The sequence below is a fragment of the Phoxinus phoxinus genome, assembly GCF_949152265.1.
Source record: "Phoxinus phoxinus genome assembly, chromosome: 6".
NCBI lineage: Eukaryota > Metazoa > Chordata > Actinopteri > Cypriniformes > Leuciscidae > Phoxinus > Phoxinus phoxinus.
This window is the reverse complement of record NC_136881.1, coordinates 37,422,764-37,445,546: the sequence shown is the minus strand read 5'-3', so window position 1 is coordinate 37,445,546 and position 22,783 is coordinate 37,422,764. Positions and strand designations below refer to the sequence as shown.

At 36.7% G+C, this 22,783-nt stretch overlaps 3 protein-coding genes across 11 annotated transcripts in view; 1 reads left to right on the top strand and 2 right to left on the bottom strand.

The window, feature by feature from the left end:
- The first annotated feature begins 698 nt into the window (after positions 1 to 698).
- Positions 699 to 4,903, top strand: aptx (aprataxin). Of its 2 annotated transcripts, none has more exons than XM_079616966.1 (9): positions 699 to 863; positions 979 to 1,115; positions 1,868 to 1,914; positions 2,007 to 2,060; positions 2,216 to 2,458; positions 2,774 to 2,833; positions 3,882 to 4,108; positions 4,190 to 4,293; positions 4,635 to 4,903. In XM_079616966.1, exons 2-9 carry the CDS (start codon positions 983 to 985, stop codon positions 4,787 to 4,789), a joined length of 1,023 nt encoding a protein of 340 aa, XP_079473092.1. In that variant the 5' UTR covers positions 699 to 863; positions 979 to 982; the 3' UTR covers positions 4,790 to 4,903. The 2 variants fall into 2 exon arrangements, with proteins under 2 accessions (XP_079473092.1, XP_079473093.1); XM_079616967.1 differs by having other exon boundaries at positions 715 to 863; positions 2,164 to 2,458.
- slc44a1a (solute carrier family 44 member 1a) lies at positions 4,840 to 20,134 on the bottom strand. Of its 4 annotated transcripts, XM_079616965.1 has the most exons (18): positions 19,780 to 20,134; positions 19,179 to 19,313; positions 18,940 to 19,054; positions 18,178 to 18,264; positions 16,070 to 16,212; positions 15,831 to 15,967; positions 15,643 to 15,736; positions 14,653 to 14,822; positions 11,967 to 12,056; positions 11,718 to 11,857; positions 11,452 to 11,638; positions 10,288 to 10,456; positions 10,046 to 10,202; positions 8,947 to 9,030; positions 8,725 to 8,862; positions 6,955 to 7,191; positions 6,752 to 6,829; positions 4,871 to 5,898 (listed from the first exon to the last, which is right to left on the bottom strand). In XM_079616965.1, the coding sequence occupies exons 3-18, from the start codon at positions 18,961 to 18,963 to the stop codon at positions 5,878 to 5,880; spliced, it is 1,956 nt and encodes a 651-aa protein (XP_079473091.1). In that variant the 5' UTR covers positions 18,964 to 19,054; positions 19,179 to 19,313; positions 19,780 to 20,134; the 3' UTR covers positions 4,871 to 5,877. The 4 variants fall into 4 exon arrangements, with proteins under 4 accessions (XP_079473089.1, XP_079473088.1, XP_079473091.1 ...); XM_079616963.1 differs by having other exon boundaries at positions 4,840 to 5,898; positions 18,940 to 19,313; positions 19,780 to 19,831; XM_079616964.1 differs by lacking the exon at positions 19,780 to 20,134 and having other exon boundaries at positions 19,179 to 19,517.
- Positions 20,135 to 20,976: 842 nt separating this feature from the next.
- abca1a (ATP-binding cassette, sub-family A (ABC1), member 1A) overlaps positions 20,977 to 22,783 on the bottom strand; it is a 46,567-nt gene continuing 44,760 nt past the window's right edge. For all 5 annotated transcript variants that reach the window (XM_079615804.1, XM_079615805.1, XM_079615803.1 and 2 more), the window contains exon 50: positions 20,977 to 22,615. In XM_079615804.1, the coding sequence (XP_079471930.1) occupies positions 22,475 to 22,615 (141 nt within the window). In that variant the 3' untranslated portion in view covers positions 20,977 to 22,474. The remainder of the gene's footprint in view (positions 22,616 to 22,783) is intronic.

Here is a 22,783-nt window from a genome sequence, read left to right as displayed (position 1 = left end):
ACACAGAGACACACCCTTTAAATAACAAACATAAATTATCATTGTTAAACACAATACAATATTTCCAAAGGGAAAATAAATAAATATAAACAAATGAAAACGTACAAATAATGATAACACTTTATATAATAAGGTTTCATACCTTAAAAAATATTTGTTATCACACATTTTTTCTTTTGTAAAATCAACTTAGATCATTTATGTGGTTCAGATAACATCATATTTTGAGTTTATGTTGATTAAACCAATCTTCTTCATTGTATTAACTCATTTTTTTTTATTTCAATAGACTTTTTGCATAAAAACCAATGTGATATTCATTCAAAAGCAGATATTACATAAAGTGATATATCACATTTTATATTATTAAAGTGCATTAAAATAACACAGTTGTAGAAAACATTTTTCTGAGATACAAACCTCTAGCTTAAGTAACAGCTGTATAATTAAAGCAATAACCTTATATATTTCATTAATCATTCGGTTTCAGTCATTTTGTTTGGACTTTGCCCACTGTAAATCAATGCAAATCTATAAACAAAAAAAGCAATGTTGCTTAAAATGTTATGGTGAAAACCTGTTAACTGTAAGATGTTTTTTATTTATTTATTAATTTATTTACATATAACTAAATGATATAACATTATTTGTTTTAGTTTAGTTAAAGGATATTTGTCCACATCTTTCTTCTTGGCCATGGTGATGTGACCGGTAGGTGTCAGTATGCGCGCGTCCGCGGCCCTGCGCGTGTTTGTTGATGTCCATGAAGAAGACGGTGTGCGTCATGCGCTGCAGTTCCCAGTGTTTTGTTTTCACCCATAACACTTTCTGCTGTAGATAGCCTATATTACACCAGCAGCAGGGTAAGTGATGACTATATGTGGCGTTTAGACAAGCATTTTAGACAGAGAATGCTTTAAATATAAGAATCAGCCCATATTATTGTACGTGTTATATGAATATCAACAATGTTTTCAGGGAGATGCCAGTGTGCTTACTAGTACGTGATGATGATTCACATCATAAACCCATTCAGCTTCATCATCAACAAGCTGTGACTTTGGGTCGAGGACCAGAAACTACGATAAAAGACAAAAAGTGCTCAAGAGAACAAGGTTGGTAAAGTTAGGATGAGCCAGTGGAAAGGAATTATGGCAAGACGTTTTGACTTTTAACCTTTCACAGTCTGTGAATTTGTGAAATCAACAATTCAAATCTTTTTTTAATTCTTGATATCAGGAATTAGATTTCTACTAGTAACAATGGCATTTTTTGATATCAGGAAAAATGCAAATTCTTGATATCAACAATGGCGTAATCTCTCACAGAAATACGAATTATTAAAAGCAGTAATTCAGTTTCAACTTCAAACCATAATTCTTGATATCTGTAATTGCTAATAAATAAAAAATAATAATTTTCTGCTATCATGAATGTGCTTGTTACTGGTAAGAAAGCCATTTTAAATATCAGTATACATTTTCAGATATCAGAAATAGCAAATGTAACATGTTCCTGTTGAAATACATTTACAGATATCAAGAAGTAACATTTGAACTGGTGTCAAAAATTATGATTTTTACTAGTAAGAATTGTATTTTTAAGAAATAAATTCTTGATATCAACAATTGAATTTGAATGGCAGCCTATGGTGACATTTAACTAGTGAAAATACAATTACAGATATCAAAAATAATAGTTTTTACATCAAGAAGTTATATTTCTGTGAGTGATGACGTCATTGTTGATATCACGAATTAGATTTTTTTTTTACTGAAAATTTAATTGTTGCTGTCAATAATTCATATCCTGAGAACAAATAAAAGTCAAAACGGCTTGACTTTTCATTTTATAATTTTTTTTGCAGTTGAATTGAGAGCTGATTGCAACAGAGGATTTATCTCAGTTAAACAGGTATGCTGGAATATTATAATATTAAAGAAAATATTATAATATGTATAATAGATATTATACATATAATAATGCATGTTTGATCCACTTAACAGCTGGGTACGAATCCTACAAATGTGGACAATGTGGTCGTGGGCAAAGGCAACCAGGTACAGTGTCATCAACATAGCTTGTGTTATTTTGTCAGCATCCAGCAAACTCAGTATGTTCGTAAATGCCCCGTTCTCTTGTAATTGAGGCTGTATTGCACAGGTTACTGGTCTTAACATCCTACAAACCACATGTCGCCCACCTCTACAACCAGGTGACCATAAAGCCGGGCCAGAGACTTTACATGGTCAACCAGATGTATCCATATACAGTGAAGTTCACTGAGGAGACGTTCACAGCCAGATCCGCTGCGGAGGGGAGCAAAGCCTCCAAGAGATCCCACCGGATGAGCGCTGAGGGCAACGGAGAGAAGACCAAGAGTCCTGCAGATACTACATCAACATCCGACTGTTCCCCTCCGGCCAAAAAGACACCGCCGCCTGGACCTGATAAACCTGTGCGTTTCTTTTGCCAGTTGAAACTTTTTAGTTTTAACGAGAAAATGTGATAAAAAAATAGTAGCCTAATAAAGCTGCCCGAGTTACTGTGATTTTGCAACAATTTGCAATAAAATTCAAATATGTGATATTTTACACTTGTAAAAATATATTAAGGCAGTAGTTTTATATTGTACTGATACTTTTTCCTATTTTCAGACACTTTTTTACTTTAAAGCCAAGTTTCCGAGCTGGTTGGAGAAACCGTTTATTGAAGTGTTTTTTTAATTTTATTTTTTAAAAACTAAAACACTGCAAACATTCTTGTTTTCCAGGAATTTAATGGCCATTGGAGCCAAGGGCTTAAAGTGTCAATGCAGGACCCCAAGATGCAGGTTTGAGTTGTTAATTTGTATTGTAACGTATATTGATGAATTAAGACGACACACACGCATATATATTTAAGGGATAATAATAATAAGCGAGGCGGTTGTTATAGCGAATACAACATCGAGAGACTCTTGAATCAGCCTGAAGGGGTTGTATTCGCTATAACAACCGCCTCGCTCTACATTATCACGCTTATTACATGGCTAGCTACCAAATAAATCAATAATTTTACACAAAATGTTTTAAAGGAGTAAATACTGAATAAAAAGGGAGTTTATTGATTTAAAAAATAATGTATTGCTTCCGTTAAAGAACACCGTGTTCATGGCAACAGTGTTATCAAGAAATAACAGATTGCATTCTACATTAGAATTTAACCAAGCCATGTAATAAATATATATATTTGCCGTTCTGTTTTTAAAAGAAGTCTCCTTCTGCTCACCAAGGCTTCATTTATTTGATTAAAAATACAAAAGATAACAGTAAAATTGTTAAATATTATGACAATTTAAAATAACAATTTTCTATGTGAATGTTTTAAAATGTAATTTATTGCTGTGATCAAAGCTGAATTTTCAGCATCATTACTCCAGTCTTCAGTGTCACATGATCATTCAGAAATCACTCTAATATGATGATTTGATGCTCAAAAAACAGGTGTGGACTCAGTTTTTCAGGATTCTTTGATGAATAGAAAGTTAAATGTTTGTTTATTTCAAATAAAATATTTTGTAACATTATAACCCCCCCTAAATTACCCCTTATTACTGACCCTAAACTTTTGAACGGCAGTTAATAATAATACAAGATATTTCTATTTCAGATAATTTCAATGCTGTTCTTTTGAACTTTCTATTCATCAAAGAATCCAGAAAATTGTACACAACTGTTTTCAACATTGATAATAATAAAATCACAATGTTACTGTTTCTACTAAAAATGCAGCCTTGTTGTGCAGAAGAGACTTCTTTCAAAAACATTTTAAAAAAATCTTACCGACCCAGTAGCGTGTGTGTGTATAAAAGCATAAGAGCTATCATTTATTGTCCTCAGGTGTACAAAGATGACAGGGTGGTGGTCATCAAGGACAAGTACCCAAAGGCGCGTTACCATTGGCTGGTTTTGCCGTGGGACTCGATCTCCAGTCTGAAGGCTCTGCGGCCGGATCACGTGGACCTGCTCGAGCACATGCAGCGTGTGGGAGATCAGATGGTGCAGCAGTGCCTGGACGCTCACAAACCACACTTCCGCATGGGATATCACGCCATCCCCAGCATGAGGTACACACGTCTGTGCCCTGATTGGCTGCTGGTGTGAGGAGGGCGGGGCTTAAACTAAACTAAATGTTTATTTCCTCTTAGTCACGTCCACTTGCACGTAATCAGCCAAGACTTCGACTCGCCGTGTTTGAAGAACAAGAAGCACTGGAATTCCTTCACTACCGACTATTTTGTTGAGTCCCAAGGTGAGTGGAAGAAAAACTAAATCTGGTGCTTGTTTCTGACATCACAAACTACCTTGTAGCCAATCAGATCAACGTGTGATCGTCAACGAGTGGATCTCTGAGCGGCTGTGAGTGGAGGCGGGGCTCATTTGCATATTCATAGAACCACGTATACTAAATGAGGCAAGGGTGTCGAGTTACTGTACATTCAAGAATTATTTTTTTTTAAATATGTAATTTTTGTGATAAATTTGTTTTAAGAGATAAAATGATAAAATGACAACAGGGGGACTTAAAAAAAAAATAATTAAAGAAGCATTCTAGTGTAATCAAGTAAAGCGCTCATGCTCATCTTCCCGCAGACGTGGTTGCGATGCTGGAGCGTGATGGGCAAGTGACGGTGAAGGAAGCTGCTAGTGAACTACTGAAGCTGCCTCTGCGCTGTCACGTGTGTCGTAAAGAGCAGCCGACGATTCCCAAACTCAAAGAGCATCTCAAAACCCACCAGTCCGTTTAAAGACACACAGCTCTCTCCTACGGGACAGCCAGAGTTATTTTTTCTAGTTTAAAGTTTGTCAGAATTACAAATCATTTTGTAAACAGCCCTTTAATAAAATGGATTTGTTCTGGATATCTGGTGTTTTCATTCAATCCTCACTTTCATTATGAACATTGATTGATGCAATAATGAATCAATAACATTCTCTTTGGTCTTTATTGAATGGAGTGTGTCTAAACATAGTAGTTAAAAGTAAATTGTCTTTCACGCACATACAACTTTCACACTAAAGCACTTGATTAAAGCTACAGTGTGTGATTTCTGCATCAAATGGAATTGCACATAAAACTCTTTTCAAACAATGCATTGATTGTTGTGATAAACGAGCTGTCCGGTCGAAACTGGCTAATGTTGCCAAGTCAGGCTCCTCAACCAAATAGACTGCATTTCCATTTGGTGCTGCTAGTGGTGTTAAAATGACACACTTTAGCTTATTGGCACGAGGGAAATGACAATCAATGTTCTGCTGTTGATTTAGAAGTTGAGTCTCGTATAATATATTTGCTTGTAAGATAGTCCTGCACAAAATAACATGAACAGTGCAAATATAAGATGGAACTACTCTAACAACATAATATTCAAATAAGACACTCAAGGACCAACCCTGAACCTCAAGCGATCTGAAACTCCTTGAAGAGAGGATCCTATACTATTGCTTGCATAGAAAAACATCGACAGCTAGAAAGTCTTTAAAAGTCAAATAATATAAACAAGATAAAATACAAAAAGCACCTTTAAAAAAATAGTTAACTAGGACTAAACCAGTATCACTAGGTGATGACTTCTCTATAAACTTTAAAACTGAAATAAAAATGCAGAGGCAAACTTTTTTTAATAAAAATTTAGGAGCAGAAATCTTCCAGCTTGTTGTCTCGTGTCTTGTGCAAGTACCCAACTCACTGTCCTAGAGTTTTCTAATGTAAAATGCCCTTTAAGTCGTGATGACAGATGTCTGCCACATTATAATCCCTGAAGAGAAGCTTTTGCGCATCTCAATAGCACTTTCTTTGGGAGTGTCGGATGATGTAATACCACGCTGGTCTTCATCAGGCCGGTGTACTTCCAGTCTGAAACATAATAAATGATGAGTAAATGAACAGAGCCTGTCCACTTTTGTTTCTGGAAGTATTATTTCTATTCATTTCCCCCCTGAGAGATTTAACAACAATAAGCCATGAACCAAACAAACCAGGTACACGGTGAATCACAACATTACAAACTTTGATATGGAGCAAAGTATTTGGAAATCGGATAAGACAGAAGGTAACAGATTGTGTACTTAACGGCTTTAAAAAGGGAAATAACTACAATCCCATGAAGCACTGGGAACAGCATAATGGTGAAATATAAAACTGTGATTGATTATATCTATACAAACCCCATATTTTAAGTTTCTTGCAAAATATGCATATAATACTGTATATAGACATTTTAGTATTTTGACGTAAAAACTCAACGTTTTTACTTTGCTTAAAAAAAAAAAAAAACTAATTTGTCCACTTTCAACCACTTCTGTCCTGATTTGTTCGTGTGGAGGGTCTATGGGCGAGTAACGAGCACGCTTCCCATAATGTTCACACATTAGATCAGTAGACGGAGAGAAGACGGTCTTTTGTGGCTATTTGAACACATTTGACCACATGAGCGTTTACACTATGAAAGCAATCCGGTCTAAATCATTTCCCACTACCTCTGGAAGTGATCGAAAGTGGAAAGCTCAAACCGCTTTAGACCCGTTTACACCTGAATTTAGAGTCATCCACGTGTGATCCGATCGACCGAAACGCATCTTAATACCAGCTGTAAACAGGGCTTAAGATGGGCTTACTTACAAACTTGTGCAAAATCAAACTTAAATTGAAAAGGTGTTTATGACAAGAAATCTGTGATCAAATGAAAATAAAACAACATTAAACTCACCATTGATTTCATTTCCCGATTGTCTCCTTCTGCTTTGCTGTACCGCTCTGTCGCTTTCTTGGCGTTCTCCACGAACTCCTACATGAACGACACCAAGAGCACGTTTAATCTGCTATACAGCAACACTATTATAAATGCCGTTTGGTTGGGCTTAATTGACCTTGAGGTCGGAGAAAAAAAGAAGGAGGAGGAAAACCTCTCACCATAAGGCTCTTGTCCATGTAGTACTCGCTGCCCGGGCCGCCGTCGTTGTACTTGGTGTCGATGGCGAAGCAGAGGAAGAGTACGTCTACTACGATCTCAAAGATGGAGAGGAAGCAGTGGGCCACCAGGAAGGCGAACACACACACGATGATGAGCGGCAGCACCCAAACGGTGTACTCGCGCTGGTAGTTCAACGCAAGGACACCCGCAAACGCCGTGCATGACACGATCAACACCTGCAGACACAAACACAGAGAAAAAACACCAATCAAAACATTTTATTGCTTAACAAAACAAATCGATACACTTTTGTGCCAGAAGCAATTCGTATTTGAAATGCAAATCTTTTTATTAAGGTTTCTTGAGGTGTTGTTTGCACTGCCCTAATATAATTGCCCCTTGTGGGATTAATAAAGGGGTTAACTCAGGGGTGTAGGCAAGTTCGGTCCTAGAGAGCCGCTGTCCTGCAGAGTTTGGCTCCAACACTGAAAAAAACCTCACCTGGCCTTAGTAATCCTGAAGACATCGATTAGCTTGTTCAGGTGTGTTTGATTAGGGTTGGAACTAAATTCTGCAGGACAGCGGCTCTCTAGGACCGAACTTGCCTACCCCTGGGTTAACTTAAAGCTGCAGTCGGCAGGTCTGGCAGATTGAGTGGATTTAGCCAAAGTTTTGAATGTTTACAACTCTCATGTCCCTCCCCCACTACCACGAGCACCCTCTCGTCGAGTTTGTGCTCGTCAGTGCGTGTGACGCGCGCCCGTCTCTTCAGCATCGATCAACACCATGGAGTTACCATGTTTTCTTTTCCTTGGTTGGTTTGGACCTCCTAGCTCTGGTTGTTAACCGAGGAATTGGAAGTTTGTTAGTAGATTTTCTCTCCGCCATCACGCTTCGCACAATCCAACCCACCTGCGAACTTCAGGTGTGTGCGTGTGATGTTGTAACGTGCGCGAGGGGGGAGGGGGATCTGTGGCGTGTGCACGAACTGCGATTGACAGTCATCTCACACCCCCTGTGCTGACTGGACCAGAAGAACCGGGAGCGGTGGATTTTTGCAAAACAAATAACAGACTCCAGGTGGAGGTAGAAGCGCGGGTTTTTTTCTAAAACCGGCTGATTAATGTGTTGTTCTGTCGGAGCATAGCTTCGGTTACAGTGAATATGATCAAAAAATTTATATTTAATTTATAGCTTAGCAATCTTTATCACATAAATCACCCCACAATGGTTGTGACTGAATACCTCAGATCAAAAAGATTCAATATATTTTTTTTCAACTGAAATTAAGCTAAAATAAAAAGACAAAAAACAAAAAAAAAATTAAAAAAAAGAATTTTATAAATGCTGCCTTATCAACTAACTGCAGTGAACAGTTGAAGTACTAAAATAAAAAAATATGATATATATATATATATATATATATATATATATATATATATATATATATATATATATTTCTTTATAGCTTTAATATATTTTTATTTCAGTTTTAACTTTCAGCTTCAACTTACATATTTTGCTGCATCAACTCAAAACTTTATGTATGTATATATATATATATATACACACATATATATATATATATATATATATATATATATATACACACACATACATAATGTTTAATACTGAATTATCTGCAATACAATGTTTATTTATAAAGCACAATTTAAAAACAACCAAAGTTGACTAAAGTGCTGCACAAAAAACAGCAAGTCAAGATGTATTAAACGCCAAACAAAATATATGAGTCGTTGAATACACACCTTTCCCAAGAACAGGACAAAGTCCCCGACACTGTTGATAGCTGCCACACGGAGAGCGTTTTCCACAAGGATGAAGAAAGCGTCTCGTGCAGATGTGCAGAAGTTGGTGCTGTTAATGGCCGTCGCCGTGTATGCATTCTGAAGAAGAAGCCACATGATTAATGCATCAAATTAAGATGAATGAGTTGATCTTTTTGCACAACATGCACACGCATGACTCACCATGTTCAGGTAAGTGAGGCACTTTTCTAGACACCATAGACAGCAGATACAGGCCTTCAGCATGCAGCGGGCACAGCCGTTCTCCTGCAGCAACAACATTCATTTTACCATTCAAACGTTTGGATTTTTATTTTTGATGAAATTAATACTTTTACTCAGCAATGATGCATTATACTGATCAAAAATGACAGTCAAGACATTTATGTTATTTATTTCAAATAATGCTGTTCTTTTGAACTTTCTATTCATAAAAAAAACAGAAAGTAATATTAAGCAGCACAACAGTTTTAAACATTGATAATAATGAGAAATAATAATGAGAATCAAATCATCATATCTGAAGGATCATGTGACACTGAAGACTGGAGTAATGATGCTGAAAATTCAGCTTTGATCACAGGAATAAATAGCATTTTTAAATATATTCAAATAGAAAACAGTTATTTTAAATTCTAGAAACTTTCTCTATTTACAGATATGACGAGACACGCACGGGCGAGTGACGCATATACGCAATTTTGAAAATGTCAATTTCGCAAAAACTCCCATTTATCGCAAAAAAGTTTCTACGCTCCAGCATGAGGTGGTTTTTCAGGCAATTCGAAAAATAAATATTTTGCAAAACTGCAATGGAAACGGTTTTTGCGCATTTACAGTCACCTGACGTAGATTACGCGGTGTGTTTGGACAGAATACAAGACAGAGTTCTTTATTAAATTCATAAAAGACAAAATAATTACAGGAATACTGGATTCTAAACCTCAAAGAAATGCCACAATCAAGACCTCGGAGCAGAAATGAGGGACACCCAGAAACACCTCATATGTGCCGCTCACAGTGTAAGGGTCTTTCCTTGCCATTAATGCTTGGATTACACACCCACGTCTCCTTCCATTAATAATAATGGCTAGTGCGGTGGCTTTGTCATGATTTCTGGAATGACTTATTGCGAGAGGAAAATATAACGTTTTAGTCACATAACATAGAAATGGTGTAATTTCGCAATAGTTTTTTGTCGACATTTAGAAAAGAAAGAGAGAAAAACACGTGCAAAAGGTTTGCTCAAATCTGTAATGGAAACGCTAGTGGCAGGACTTACTTTTCCTTTGAGCTGACTGTGGATGTATGTGAGGACGAGGCGAGGAATCTCCACCAGAGTGATGATGAAGGCTCCTTTAACTACGGTGCCCAAATGATAGCGCATCAGACTCAGGACAGACGACACTATGGGCGTGAAGGGCATCTGAGACTTATCTCTACAACGACAGAAGGAAAAACAATCACAATGATTTCCCATTCACAAATAAAGTGTCCTCTTCCTGACCGACTTTGACCTCTGACCTGGTGAAGTAGTAAGTGACCACAGCGCCAGCTACGGTCATCTGCTGACAGGCGAGGATGAACTCGCTGATCCAGATGAGACCCACGGCGTGGTACCACACCATGTACTGCAGCGGCCCGTCCATGCGAAACTCCACCAGATCCGTCTGGTTATTCTTCACTGGACTTCCTGTGGCGGGAAAAACATGACACTATTGTACAGAAATCTGAAATGCTGTTCCTAGTGAATATGAAGTGATCAAGTTTTCTAGTGGCCATGCTTGAGAATGAGATAGATGTTTTAATTGCATTTCAGAATTAAACTTCAGAAAAAGTGCATTAGTATGGAAGCTAGTTTCCGCCATGAAATAATTTTGAATAAAAGTGAAAAGTTTATCTCCCAATTCTGAATTTTTTCTCCGAATTGCAAGATATAAACTCACAATTGAGAAAAAAAAGTTAAGTCTTTTTTCCCTTTTATGACTTTATAACTCTCACAATTCTGGAAAAATAAGTAATTATTGTGAGATATAAACTTGCATTTGCGAGAAATAAAGTCAGAATTGAGAGATAAAGTCGCAATTATCTTTACATTGTTTATTTATTTATTACGTGGCAGAAACAAGCTTCCATACGAGTTCGATTCATTTCACTAAATCAGTTCAAACTGTCTAATAAAGCAGATTTTTCTGCATTAGCAAATATATTTACATGCACTAAAGTAACAATACAAATAAATAGATTAACTCATGCATGTAAAAAATAAAATAGATTTAAAGAAATACATAAAATAAAAAACATTTTACACATTTTATGTATACCGGTAATCATTTTATACATATACCGGTACATAAAATGTAAATATAATACTTATTTTATTAAAAACATTATAATTATATATATATATATATCTCAATATGTTAGAGTTAGGTGCAAGCAATTTTCTTTCTTTTTTAATTGTGCTGCAAACAAATACTCGGAATAGTTTTTAAACCTCGAGTTCATAGTATATATATATATATATATATTTTTTTTTTTATGTTTGAGTTTTGTCTTTTAACATTTTGAATGTTCCTCACTGGAACAGAAACGCAACTATCGAGCCGAATATATCTGAAGTGAAAATACACACACACAAAGCTAAAGCCCCCCCCCCCAGCCCCTCGTTTGTTTGTGTTGACGAACCTGCGGTTCCCAGGAAGAGGAGCACGGTGATCCAGTAAACCCAGAAGAGCATGAGCGTGAGGAAGGTCCAGAAAGGCTGCAGGGCCAGCAGGGGCAGATGTGTGAAGACTTTACCGGCCACATGAAACAGAGCGATGGTGAGCGCCACGCGCTTCCTCATGAAGAACATCAGCAGGAGCAGAATCACCTGAGGCGTACAGTTATAATGAGCATGGTAAATATTTGCACTGTTCAATCCACACAGTAGCGATTCCAGACGTTCATACCGTGAACACAGTGGCAGCGATGGCGTAGACGAGCAGGGCTTTCTGGTTGTCTTTGGCCACCTCCAGTTCATGAGCCGGTAGAGTGACGTTCACTGCTTTCCCCTGATCCACGTACAGCCACCACAGGATCCCAGTTCCTCCTGCCACAAACACAGCACTTCTCTCAGATCATGGGCTCTTTAGGACTTTCAGCAAGTGACAGTCAGTGCTGGACGTTTCATTTAAATCAATGTGAATCTAAGGCCTTACCAATTGAGCCGATCACCACAACAGCGGTGAGAATCCAGACCAGAAGCATGGTGATGTAGCGGATCACAACCATCATAATCAGAGACAGAACTGCAGAGACATAATGATGCATTTTAACTCGTGCAAGTCAGAGATATTATAGTTAGCTTTGGACTAAAACGGTAAAATTTTACAATAAGGTCTTATTAGTTAACATTAGTCAATGCATTAACTAACCACGAGTAACAGTATTTATTCATCTTTGTTAATGTTAGTACAACTGTTTATGGTTAGTTCATGTTAACTCAGGTCCATTAAATAATAAATACATTTGACTTTTAATAATCTATTAGTAAATGTTAAAATGAACAGTAACATGCTTTAGATGTATTTTTCATTGTTAGTTCATGTTAACTAATGAATGAACTAATGTTAACAAAATTAATTGTAAAGTGGTATCACTAAAACCATAAAAATTCATGGGTTGAAATTAAATATAAAAAACTTTTAGATTTTATATTATAACATTTTATTTTAGTTAGTTGCCAAGGAAGCATTTCTCCTTTTCATTTAGTTTAACTTTAATGTACTAAAATAACTGAAACTGAAATAAAAACTACATAGATGTTTAATAAAAAACAAAAACTAATAAAAACATAGAACAAAATTACTCAAATTAAAAATAAAAACTAATTCAAAATATCAATAAAAATCAAAATAGTATCTCAACCAGTGTTAGGGAAAGTTACTTTTAAAAGTAACAATATTGCGTTACTCCTTAAAAAAGTAACTAATTGCGTCTTACTTTTCCTTACCAGTGCTAGGCTTGCTTGTTTGTTTTTTAATAACAAACAAAAAAGTTTTAGTACATTTTTCAAGTTACTAGTTACTTGAAAAAGAAATCTGATTACATAACTCCCGTTACTTGTAATGCGTTACAGTGATCGCAATGATACTAAGGGTGTATTCACACCTGCCTTGTTTGGTTCGATTGAATCGAACTCTAGTTCGTTTCCCCCCTTGGTGCGGACCTTTTGGGCAGGTGTGAATACAGCAATCGAACTCTGGTGCGGACCAAACAATCGAACCGAGACCCAGCTGAAGAGGTGGTCTCGGTACGGTTCCAAACGAACTCTGGTACGGTTCGTTTACGATGTGAACATGAACCGACCCAATATCGGCCCAATATCAATATCGACCCAATATTGTTCATTCAAGTGCGAAAGAGAATTCCATTCCGGCGCGCTGTCTGGCCACACGATACTGTTGCGCGTCATTCTGCGCGTCGTGTGTGCATCATTGGCAGTGTTGTGCATGAACGTGTTCACTGAACGCGTTCATATTTTCCCCGAACGCTGAACGAATCACTTTTAATACAATGAACGTGAACGAGAGATTTTTCGAGATAACTTTTTAGTATCATAATGATTAGGCTAATAAATGCACGCACAATTATCCGTGAACTTGATTTGAACAAATGCCTTTCAACTTGTGTGTGCAAAATTCAGAATTAAATTAATGTGCAGAAAATTGTAGGCTACAAATAGAGAGTAGGATATGTAGGCCTACTATACTGTTGTAGCCATTTAAAAAAAGCGCGTTTCATATTTGTTAAAATATTATAATGTTATTTTTTTTTTTTCGTTTATGTTGATTTATGAAAAGTGAACAGCACGACCGAGATAGGATGCGCAATATGAGACATGGAGCGGGTCAGACATGATTTTGACCGTTGAAGTTGTTATAGAAAGCCTTTCTTTAAAGTGAATTTCGTTTTGTATAAATTGTATCTTAATTTTAATAAATTTTTCATCAACCAATTGCCTGTATTTAATGAATAGGCCGACGAAACAAATATAACGGAGGCGCCCGCGCGCTCACTTGCATTGCACGTGAACTGAGCACATCCTAACTTAACGAATCTCAGTGTATGCCTCACACAGACATGACAAATACATCAAATACACAAAGCTTGAAATGTCTTTAAACGAAATAATTCAAAACGAAAAAAAAAAAAGGCTACTATCTGATTATGTAATCCATTAAAAAAAATAACATTATAATATTTATGTGCATTTCTCTCTAAGCGCGTTCTCACGGAGATGGCGATCGTCAACTTCATCTTTGCAGCCGAGTCGACACTTTTAGAGAAAACACTTGTTTATTAATAAAAATCAATACACGTGTCACCGGATTTACAGATGCACGCACACATATTATTTCGAAATAACGAGACAGTAAAAGAACAAATATTGCAGTAGCCTACGAAATATCTCCAAATTTATTTTTATTTTTTTATAATTATTATTAATAATATAATATATTATTTTTATTTTTATCTCCGAGCCTTTTTTTTGTTGCACTTCCTGATTTCCCTACTTGAGAATCCTTGTCCAATGAATGGACGACCTTAGCACACGTGTGGTTTTGTTTACACATTTTGGTTCACTTGCAAAAAGAGCAGTGTGAAAGCGAACCGTACCAAACAAAAAAACAAAAAAAAATTATTTGGTCCGGACCAAAGCAAGTGAACTATCGGACTTTCCTGGTGTGAATACACCCTAACAGAACACTCTCTGATGCAAACCAGGTTTTATATTTATGAAAATATGTTATTTGAAGTTTTCAAAAATATTATTTGCATTCATGTTGGTTTCAGGAGTGGTTTGAGAGTCGGCTTTGTTACAGTCCCATGTAATGCGCTCACCGAGAGCCAGCAGACACAGGCCCATGATGATGTCTTTGGAGGTCATGACCCCGGCGATGACCCGGTGCACCACGCTGTTGTCGCTGACGAAAGTGATGAACGCCTCCGCAAACTTGGCGTAGCAGGAAATGTCGACGGGCATACAGCGGTGAAACACTGGTAAGGATGCACTGCACCAAGAAATGAAAAACAATTACTTACATTATATAAAAATAAAAAAATAAAAAGTTCCTTAAAATATCAACCTGATGTTTTCTGTAATACATACAGAGAAGTTTTCTGGGAGTAAATATTGATGGGTCTATTATTGTTGAAATTCTCAATAGTTTTTATTTTAGTCATGAATTATGATTTGCAACTTGCCATCAGTCAGTGGCTTTTTTTTATAAAAAATTATATTTAAAAAACATATGGAAAAAAACTAATCAGACACTACTGTTCAAACTTGGGTTCAGTAAGACTTTTTTAAATAAATAAATTATTTTATTCAGCTATGATGCATTTAATTGATCAAAAGTGACAATAAAGACATTTCTAATTTCATCAACGAATACTGAAAATATGTATCTCGGTTTCCACAAGAATATGAAGCAACACAACGGTTTCCAACATTGATAATAATCAGAAATGTTTCTTGAGCATCAAATCATCATATTAGAGTGATTTCTGAAGGATTATGTGACACTGAAGACTGGAGTAATGATGCTGAAAATTCAGCTTTGATCACAGGAATAAATTTAATTTTAACATATATTCAAATAGAAATCAGTTATTTTAAATTATGAACATATTTCACTATTTTTTACTGTATTTTTGATTAAATAAATGCAGCCTTGGTGAGAAAAAAAAAAAAAAGAAACATTAAAATATCTTGACACCAAACTTTTGAATGATAGTATATCTACTAAAACATAATTTAGCTAAAATCTAACACACAGGGACTAAAAGAAACACAACTTACGGGGTTTATAAACTAGACTAAGTTTCTACCTTGGATGGACAGGAAGTGTTGGACATTTTGTAGCTCTATTATGGTGAGATGCATATGTGTCTGGTTTTAAGTCATAGGTGCATAAATCAGATCCTAGAGACAATAATATGGAAAAAACAAATCATTAGTTGTAAAACTCCATTTACATGTCATGATATTTAACTAAATTCAACAGCACTGAGCTCACCGTTAACGCTTGAGAACTTCATGAGATCCTCGTAAGACTTCAGCTCAGTGTCTGGACACTTTGAGACGCACAAAGCCACAGATTTAATCTTTCTTTTCATGATGTCGATGTTGCAGGGGTCCAGGAAAAACACATACCTGTGACAACACCATGGAAAGAAATGGTCATTTAGGGATTGTTTGCGCATTTAATCCGGTGATCTGCTGTTTCAGCTTCACTCAATGCTTGGTTTCACACACTTTCTGGAGGTGTGGTCCAGGCCGCTGAGCTCGATGTCGGGGATTTTGGCATTCTTCTGACCGCAGGTGTTCCCGTAGCTGTCGTACCCGGATATGAGCCTCGAGGCGGCCCCTGTTGCTATAGCGAAGCCACAGATGCAGAGCTGCCATAGAAACACAAGATGATGATGGGACACAACCAGTAGCAAATGAAAATGAAATATTTTATTAGGGGTCAATATTTGCCCTGCTGGAACTGATTTTCAGGTGTGGTCAAATGTGAACATGCATTTACTCATCCCACTTGCACAAAAACACAGATTCAATATTCCTCAAAGAATAAAAACAGTGAAAAGCAAACTCAGAATATTATGCAAACCTGCATTATTAAAGGTGCAGTCTGTAAGAATGACAGCTAGTGGTCGGAATAGGTACTGCAGTCCAAATTAAAAATATCGGAGATCGTAGTTTCCCCCGCCCCCTCCTCAGACGTGACGCTCACGCGGGTTGCCAGTTTGAGGACACGCAACAGGAGCGAGCGCAATTGACAATGAAAGCCGAGGAGACTTAAGAGTTCATTTTTCAACGTTTTAATATGCTCTCGTTCATCAACCTGTTTCTCCTGCCAACTGGCATCCCGGAGTGTCGAAATACTATTGGGTGAGATCACACAGACCAAAACAAAAACCGACTGACAACATGGAACGTGTAAAATAATAAGTAAAAAAAACGGTTGTAGAAGTGTTTTTCAGAGACAGGAGTATGTGAACTTAGCAGGTTTCCTAAATATCTGCAAACATATTCTGGTATTTTTATGCTTTAGAAGAGTAAAAAAAGTTACATACAGCACCTTTAAATATCTTAAATTACACAAATATACTTAATGTATTTAATCTCATTTTATTAAACAATGTATTTGCTGAATGGCAGGCAGAAACGCTGAAAGTTTTGTTTGAGCTGCATAAGTAACGCAAAAGTATTGTACTGGATTATTATCCATAAAAAGTATTGTACTGGTTTACTTTCCATAAAAAGTATTGTACTGGGTTACTTTCCATAAAAAGTATTGTACTGGGTTACTTTCCATAAAAAGTATTGTACTGGTTTACTTTCCATAAAAAGTATTGTACTGGTTTACTTTCCATAAAAAGTATTGTACTGGTTTACTTTCCATAAAAAGTATTGTACTGGTTTACTTTCCATAAAAAGTATTGTACTGGGTTACTTTCCATAAAAAGTATTGTACTGGTTTACTTTCCATAAAAAGTATTGTACTGGTTTACTTTCCATAAAAAGTATTGTACTGGTTTACTTTCCATAAAAAGTATTGTACTGGTTTACTTTCCATAAAAAGTATTGTACTGGGTTACTTTCCATAAAAAGTATTGTACTGGGTTACTTTCCATAAAAAGTATTGTACTGGATTATTATCCATAAAAAGTATTGTACTGGTTTACTTTCCATAAAAAGTATTGTACTGGGTTACTTTCCATAAAAAGTATTGTACTGGTTTACTTTCCATAAAAAGTATTGTACTGGTTTACTTTCCATAAAAAGTATTGTACTGGTTTACTTTCCATAAAAAGTATTGTACTGGTTTACTTTCCATAAAAAGTATTGTACTGGTTTACTTTCCATAAAAAGTATTGTACTGGGTTACTTTCCATAAAAAGTATTGTACTGGTTTACTTTCCATAAAAAGTATTGTACTGGGTTACTTTCCATAAAAAGTATTGTACTGGGTTACTTTCCATAAAAAGTATTGTACTGGGTTACTTTCCATAAAAAGTATTGTACTGGGTTACTTTCCATAAAAAGTATTGTACTGGTTTACTTTCCATAAAAAGTAACTAAGTAATGCCATTAGTAATTTTTTAGGGAGTAACACACTTTTACAAGAGACTTTCCCCAACAATGCTATTATCTATATTATCAAAATAACATGAAACAACAACAACAATAATAATTGATACATTTAATAATAATTTCATGCTTAACTATATATATAAAAAAAAAATGCTTGTATTTGTAATTGTGTGCAGTATATATTCCTTTTTTTAAATTATGTGAAGAATTATATTTATTGTTATTAATTTCACAAGACCTACTGACCACTTCTGTTCTCTTACCATGCCGATGTTGAAGAGGATGAAGAGGAGCAGCCATGGGATATCTGTGCACTTCCTCTGCTCTAAGGGTTTCCAGTCGCGTGCCGTCTGTGAAGGGGAAGTTAGGGAGGGTTTAAGTAATATTTTATAATTATTGTAGAGTTTTTACACAAGCAGATGGTTCCTTTGTCACACAACATGACTATTTAAGTAAACTACAAAAAAGTATGCAATTAAAATAATAAGTTTTAGTTAACAATAACAACACTGGTGACCAGAAGGTGGTCATTCTAAATATTGTATATTGTATAAATTGCATAAATACATTATATTCTAAAAAAATATAAACTTAAAATTTAAACTGCATAGACTCAGTGTAGTTGATTTTCTCCAAGATGTAGAATTTAGGGAAATAAAGCATGGATAAAACAAGATGAAAGCCTAGTAGTGAATGAATGGGGCTGTGTGAACCAGGTGTGGACAGACTAACGTTACCTGGTTCTCGCAGTCAAACCCGGAAATGAGCTTTACACTATTGACAAACAAATCTTTGACTGTTGATTTATCATTATTTTGATGCGTTGAAAACGCTTCTGTGCTAATAGATTTCTAAATAAAGTGCATAGACCTTCTCTTTTATAAAACTCCATTTACAAGATATTTGCATATAAGTGATTGTAACAAGTAATACGTTTACACCAACTTCTTGCTATGCATGTGGTCGTTCAACTCCCCAAAGTTTGCAGATGTGAATCTGCATGCATTTACACGATGATCTCTTACCGGTGTGCTACCGCAGCATCCCATAATTCCTGAGTCGATGAGAACCACAAACAGAAACACGTGAAACCGTGTAAATCAGGGAGTCGCCAGCGCGAGAGCAGCGTGTCCCGCAGCGCTAGTTTCAGGAGAACGGGGTGTAAAAGTTGCACATTGGTAGTAAATACATGTAAATAAAAGCCCGTGGAAACAAAACACGTCCAATACAGCAATCACGCATGCGGCATGAATGTAAAACACACTCAAGTCGCTGATAGTAAATGGATTAGGATGTGTTTTTCAGGATCTGACGTCCTGTAATTCTCCCTTGTGAATTCCGTGACAAGGACGGTGAAGGCGGAGCTGTCCTGTCCTCTTCCTCCTTTTCTTCTGTCACACTGGAAAACATTGAACTAAGATCAGATCTTACACACTGGAGTCTGGCTGTCCTTGATCGAATCTAGATTAATATTAGGAGAGGAGGCACACATGTTTTACGTTTGATATGACGTTTGTCATTGAACTAACGATGTTTGATTCGAGAAAGAATCGTTCTTTTGAACAGATTCTTTTGAAATGACTCGGTTGATGATTCACAAAGAATCACTCGATAGCGAGACTGAACCAACACAGTGTTGCGAGTGCATTACTAGTACCTATGCTAATTACTGTTATGTAATTACTTTTCCATTGAAAAAGTAAAGGATACTAGTAAAGTAAAGGATTTAATTGGCTACTTTAATATTTTTAAGTAACATTTTCCTATACGTTCTAGAGAGAGTAGCCTACACGTTACACCGCTGAATTAGCAAGTAATTCAATACTTATTAGAGTAACTTACGGACAGAACGGACAGAAACTTACTACATACACGATTCACTACATGATTGAGTTGAACCTCCAGCTCGTTTACTGTGACTTTAGCCCCATCTAGCGGAGAGAAGGAAGTAGTGCGAAAAGTTTTTAGTGACCGCGACCATTTTATGGTCTCAATGTTGACTGTCCATGAGCTTAAGGGCGCAGAGCTTGCGTCACATCAGAAGACTTTAGTGATATTTGTTAGCCTATTTCTGGAGCTGTAAATAGTTGTTTTTCCACGTGCAATCCAATCAACTTCACTAGACAAACCAAACGCCAAACAGAAAGGCTAAAGTGGAGATGCCGGGGATTGAACCCGGGGCCTCATACATGCAAAGCATGCGCCCTACCACTGAGCTACATCCCCGTTAGTATTGATCATCTGAAATAGGCTACTGCACGCACACACACACACACACACACACACACACACACACACACACACACACACACACACACACACACACACACACACACACACACACACACACACACACACACACACACACACACACACACACACACACACACACACACACACACACACACACACACACACACACTTTTGTTTATAATTCCCCCCCCCCCTGCTGTCCACCTTACTAACTTGAATTGTTATCTGACTCTTATAAATACTCAAAATGTATGTCTAAAATTATTCAAATGTTTTTTTGTTTTGTTTTGTAATGTCTAAATATATACCTGAATGCATTTGGATGAAAAATCTGGAAAAACTTTAGGACCGAGAGGAACAGCCCATTTGCTCCATATGAATAGTGGCAGGACCATTGATAGAGCAGGAGTCATGAAATATCATGATATATATATATTTTCCACAAGAGGTCGGCAGAGTTACTCAATGTGAGACTTTTTGAGCTGTTTTAACCATACTGTCTATGGTTTTAACAAGTTTTTGCATATTAAGTTATTTTTGTATAGATTATAGATTTATTTATATTTAGAAAGAATGTGAAAAATATGCATGTTTTTATATTAATAGTATTGCCAAAATTTGCATCAAAAAATAGATGTAATATTAAAAAATAAATTTCTGCTTTCAGAAATTCTGGACAAAAAAAATGAACAAGTATAATAATTAGTACATGTACAACTTAGTACACTTTAAGGCAAGCTACCAAACAAACTTAGTTCTGACTTACTTTCCTCATTCATTTGTTCCAGGACAGACACAAGGACACGAGAGTGACTGAAATAGCTTTTTAATATTTAAAATGTAAACACATACATTGTAACACAGAAAATAATGGCCATGGTGGGACATCTGAAATCGTCTATTAATCTGCTGTTAAACACAAAACACCCTGTTTGTGAATTATGAATATCACGACCAGTTTAACATCGACTGTTATATAAAGTGCTTCAGTTTTTGGACCAAAGACGAAACTTGTTTTGCTTCTTCTTCCACGTCATCTAATGTGCAAGCAGGGATTGATGCTTCATTTCTGAGGGTGTTTGTCTACAGAGCACCGCATGGATTTGGATATTAGACTCAACCGGTAGCACCTCGTTGCTTTTGGTCACTTCACGCTGTAGGCGAACAACAAGAGAGAGCATTGGTCGAACTAACTAAAGTTAAACTAAGGATTTACACAGAATAAAGAGGCACGTCCTGAGTTATGAACAATGGCCAATGAATGTCATTTCCAGGAGAAGATGTAGCTCTTGTTTTTTTTTAAGGCCCTATTGTACAACGAAACCTGTTTCAAATCATACGGTGTAAACGACAACAACACAAATGTAACATTTAGTCGCCCTGTCGAGGGCCACTAGCATAATATCCAACACCGACAACTGGGTTGCTTGACAATACGTTCATTTGGAAAGATTTGAAACCACTTGACCAGTTTTGGCACGGACATGATTTGATTCTGTACAGTTTCACGATATGAACCTCGCCTCGGTTTTTGAACACAATAATGAATCCAGACCGAACCCCTCCTCGAGATCGGCGGCCATCTGTTTGATACCCACAGAAATACTTCAGGATAACGAAAGCTAGAACATGCTTGAGCTTACAATGGCGTCCTAAACACGGCATCCATGTAAAGCATGCAAGAAACCTCCAAAGTCATCCACAAAAAAAATGTGTGCTCGACGCTTCCGGTGTCCTCTCTAGTCCATCAGCGGAGTGTTGTTGTTTCAAGACCCCGCACTTGCAAACACTTGACAACAATAGTGAAACATTGCACATCATTGCATCAAAATATCATTTGAGTATAGCTTTTAAAATGCATATCTAAAAAATAAAGTACAAGGACCAAGAAGAGTTGCTGAAATGCAAAGTTTGAAGCCTGTACTAAACGAGGAGATGAAGTCGGCCCTGAATTTGACATCTCGTTGGCAGTGTCCGATTGATATTTTTCAGACGTCTTGTCGATCAAACATTCACGAACAGCTTCAAGTTTTGCTCGCGGTCACCGTGACGGAGCACAAGCACCAGGCCCAGCCTCGCCGTCATCGGCCTTTACCACAATTTCTTCTTCGTTTTTTTTTTTTTTGCATTGATTTGCATTGATTTGCTTCAGTAGTGTGTTTCAAGGTCCAGTGCCCGCTTGTGAGCACACACACACACACACACACACACACAGCTGAAATAGGGCAAAAAAACGAAAAAGTAGTACAAAAACAAATGACACAGTAGTCCCGCAGAGGTGTGTGTTTGTGTCCGATGAGTGGCGGATCACACCACTGACTCCTTGGTCTTCTGGTCTACGAGGAAGGCGTTCAGTTGAGAAATGTCCACAACGGCATCGTGTTTGTTCATGGAAATGTCTTTTAAGTGGTCCTCGTCCGTTTGGTCCTTGGCAAAATTGACAAATACCTGAAATGAGCACAAAAATATATAATAAGTTACAGCGGATGTTTTTATTTATTTTTTATTCTGAGGTGTTTCGTTCTTTTGCGAACTTCCGTGTTTGTTCTCTGGTTTACACAACCATTTAAAAGTTTGGGGTCGGAAATATTTTTTTGTCAAATGTTCTCGAAAGAA

Excerpts from the sequence above, each read along its gene's own strand:
- aptx (XM_079616966.1), top strand. The coding sequence starts at position 983 with ATGCCAGTGTGCTTACTAGTACGTGATGATGATTCACATCATAAACCC. Across the intron at positions 2,459-2,773 it reads CGCCTGGACCTGATAAACCT|GAATTTAATGGCCATTGGAG; the intron begins GTGCGTTTCTTT and ends CTTGTTTTCCAG. Across the intron at positions 2,834-3,881 it reads TGCAGGACCCCAAGATGCAG|GTGTACAAAGATGACAGGGT; the intron begins GTTTGAGTTGTT and ends TATTGTCCTCAG.
- slc44a1a (XM_079616965.1), bottom strand. The coding sequence starts at position 18,963 with ATGGGATGCTGCGGTAGCACACCG. Across the intron at positions 8,863-8,946 it reads GCCTCACTTACCTGAACATG|AATGCATACACGGCGACGGC; the intron begins GTGAGTCATGCG and ends CTTCTTCTTCAG. Across the intron at positions 5,899-6,751 it reads ATCGGGAAATGAAATCAATG|ACTGGAAGTACACCGGCCTG; the intron begins GTGAGTTTAATG and ends ATTATGTTTCAG.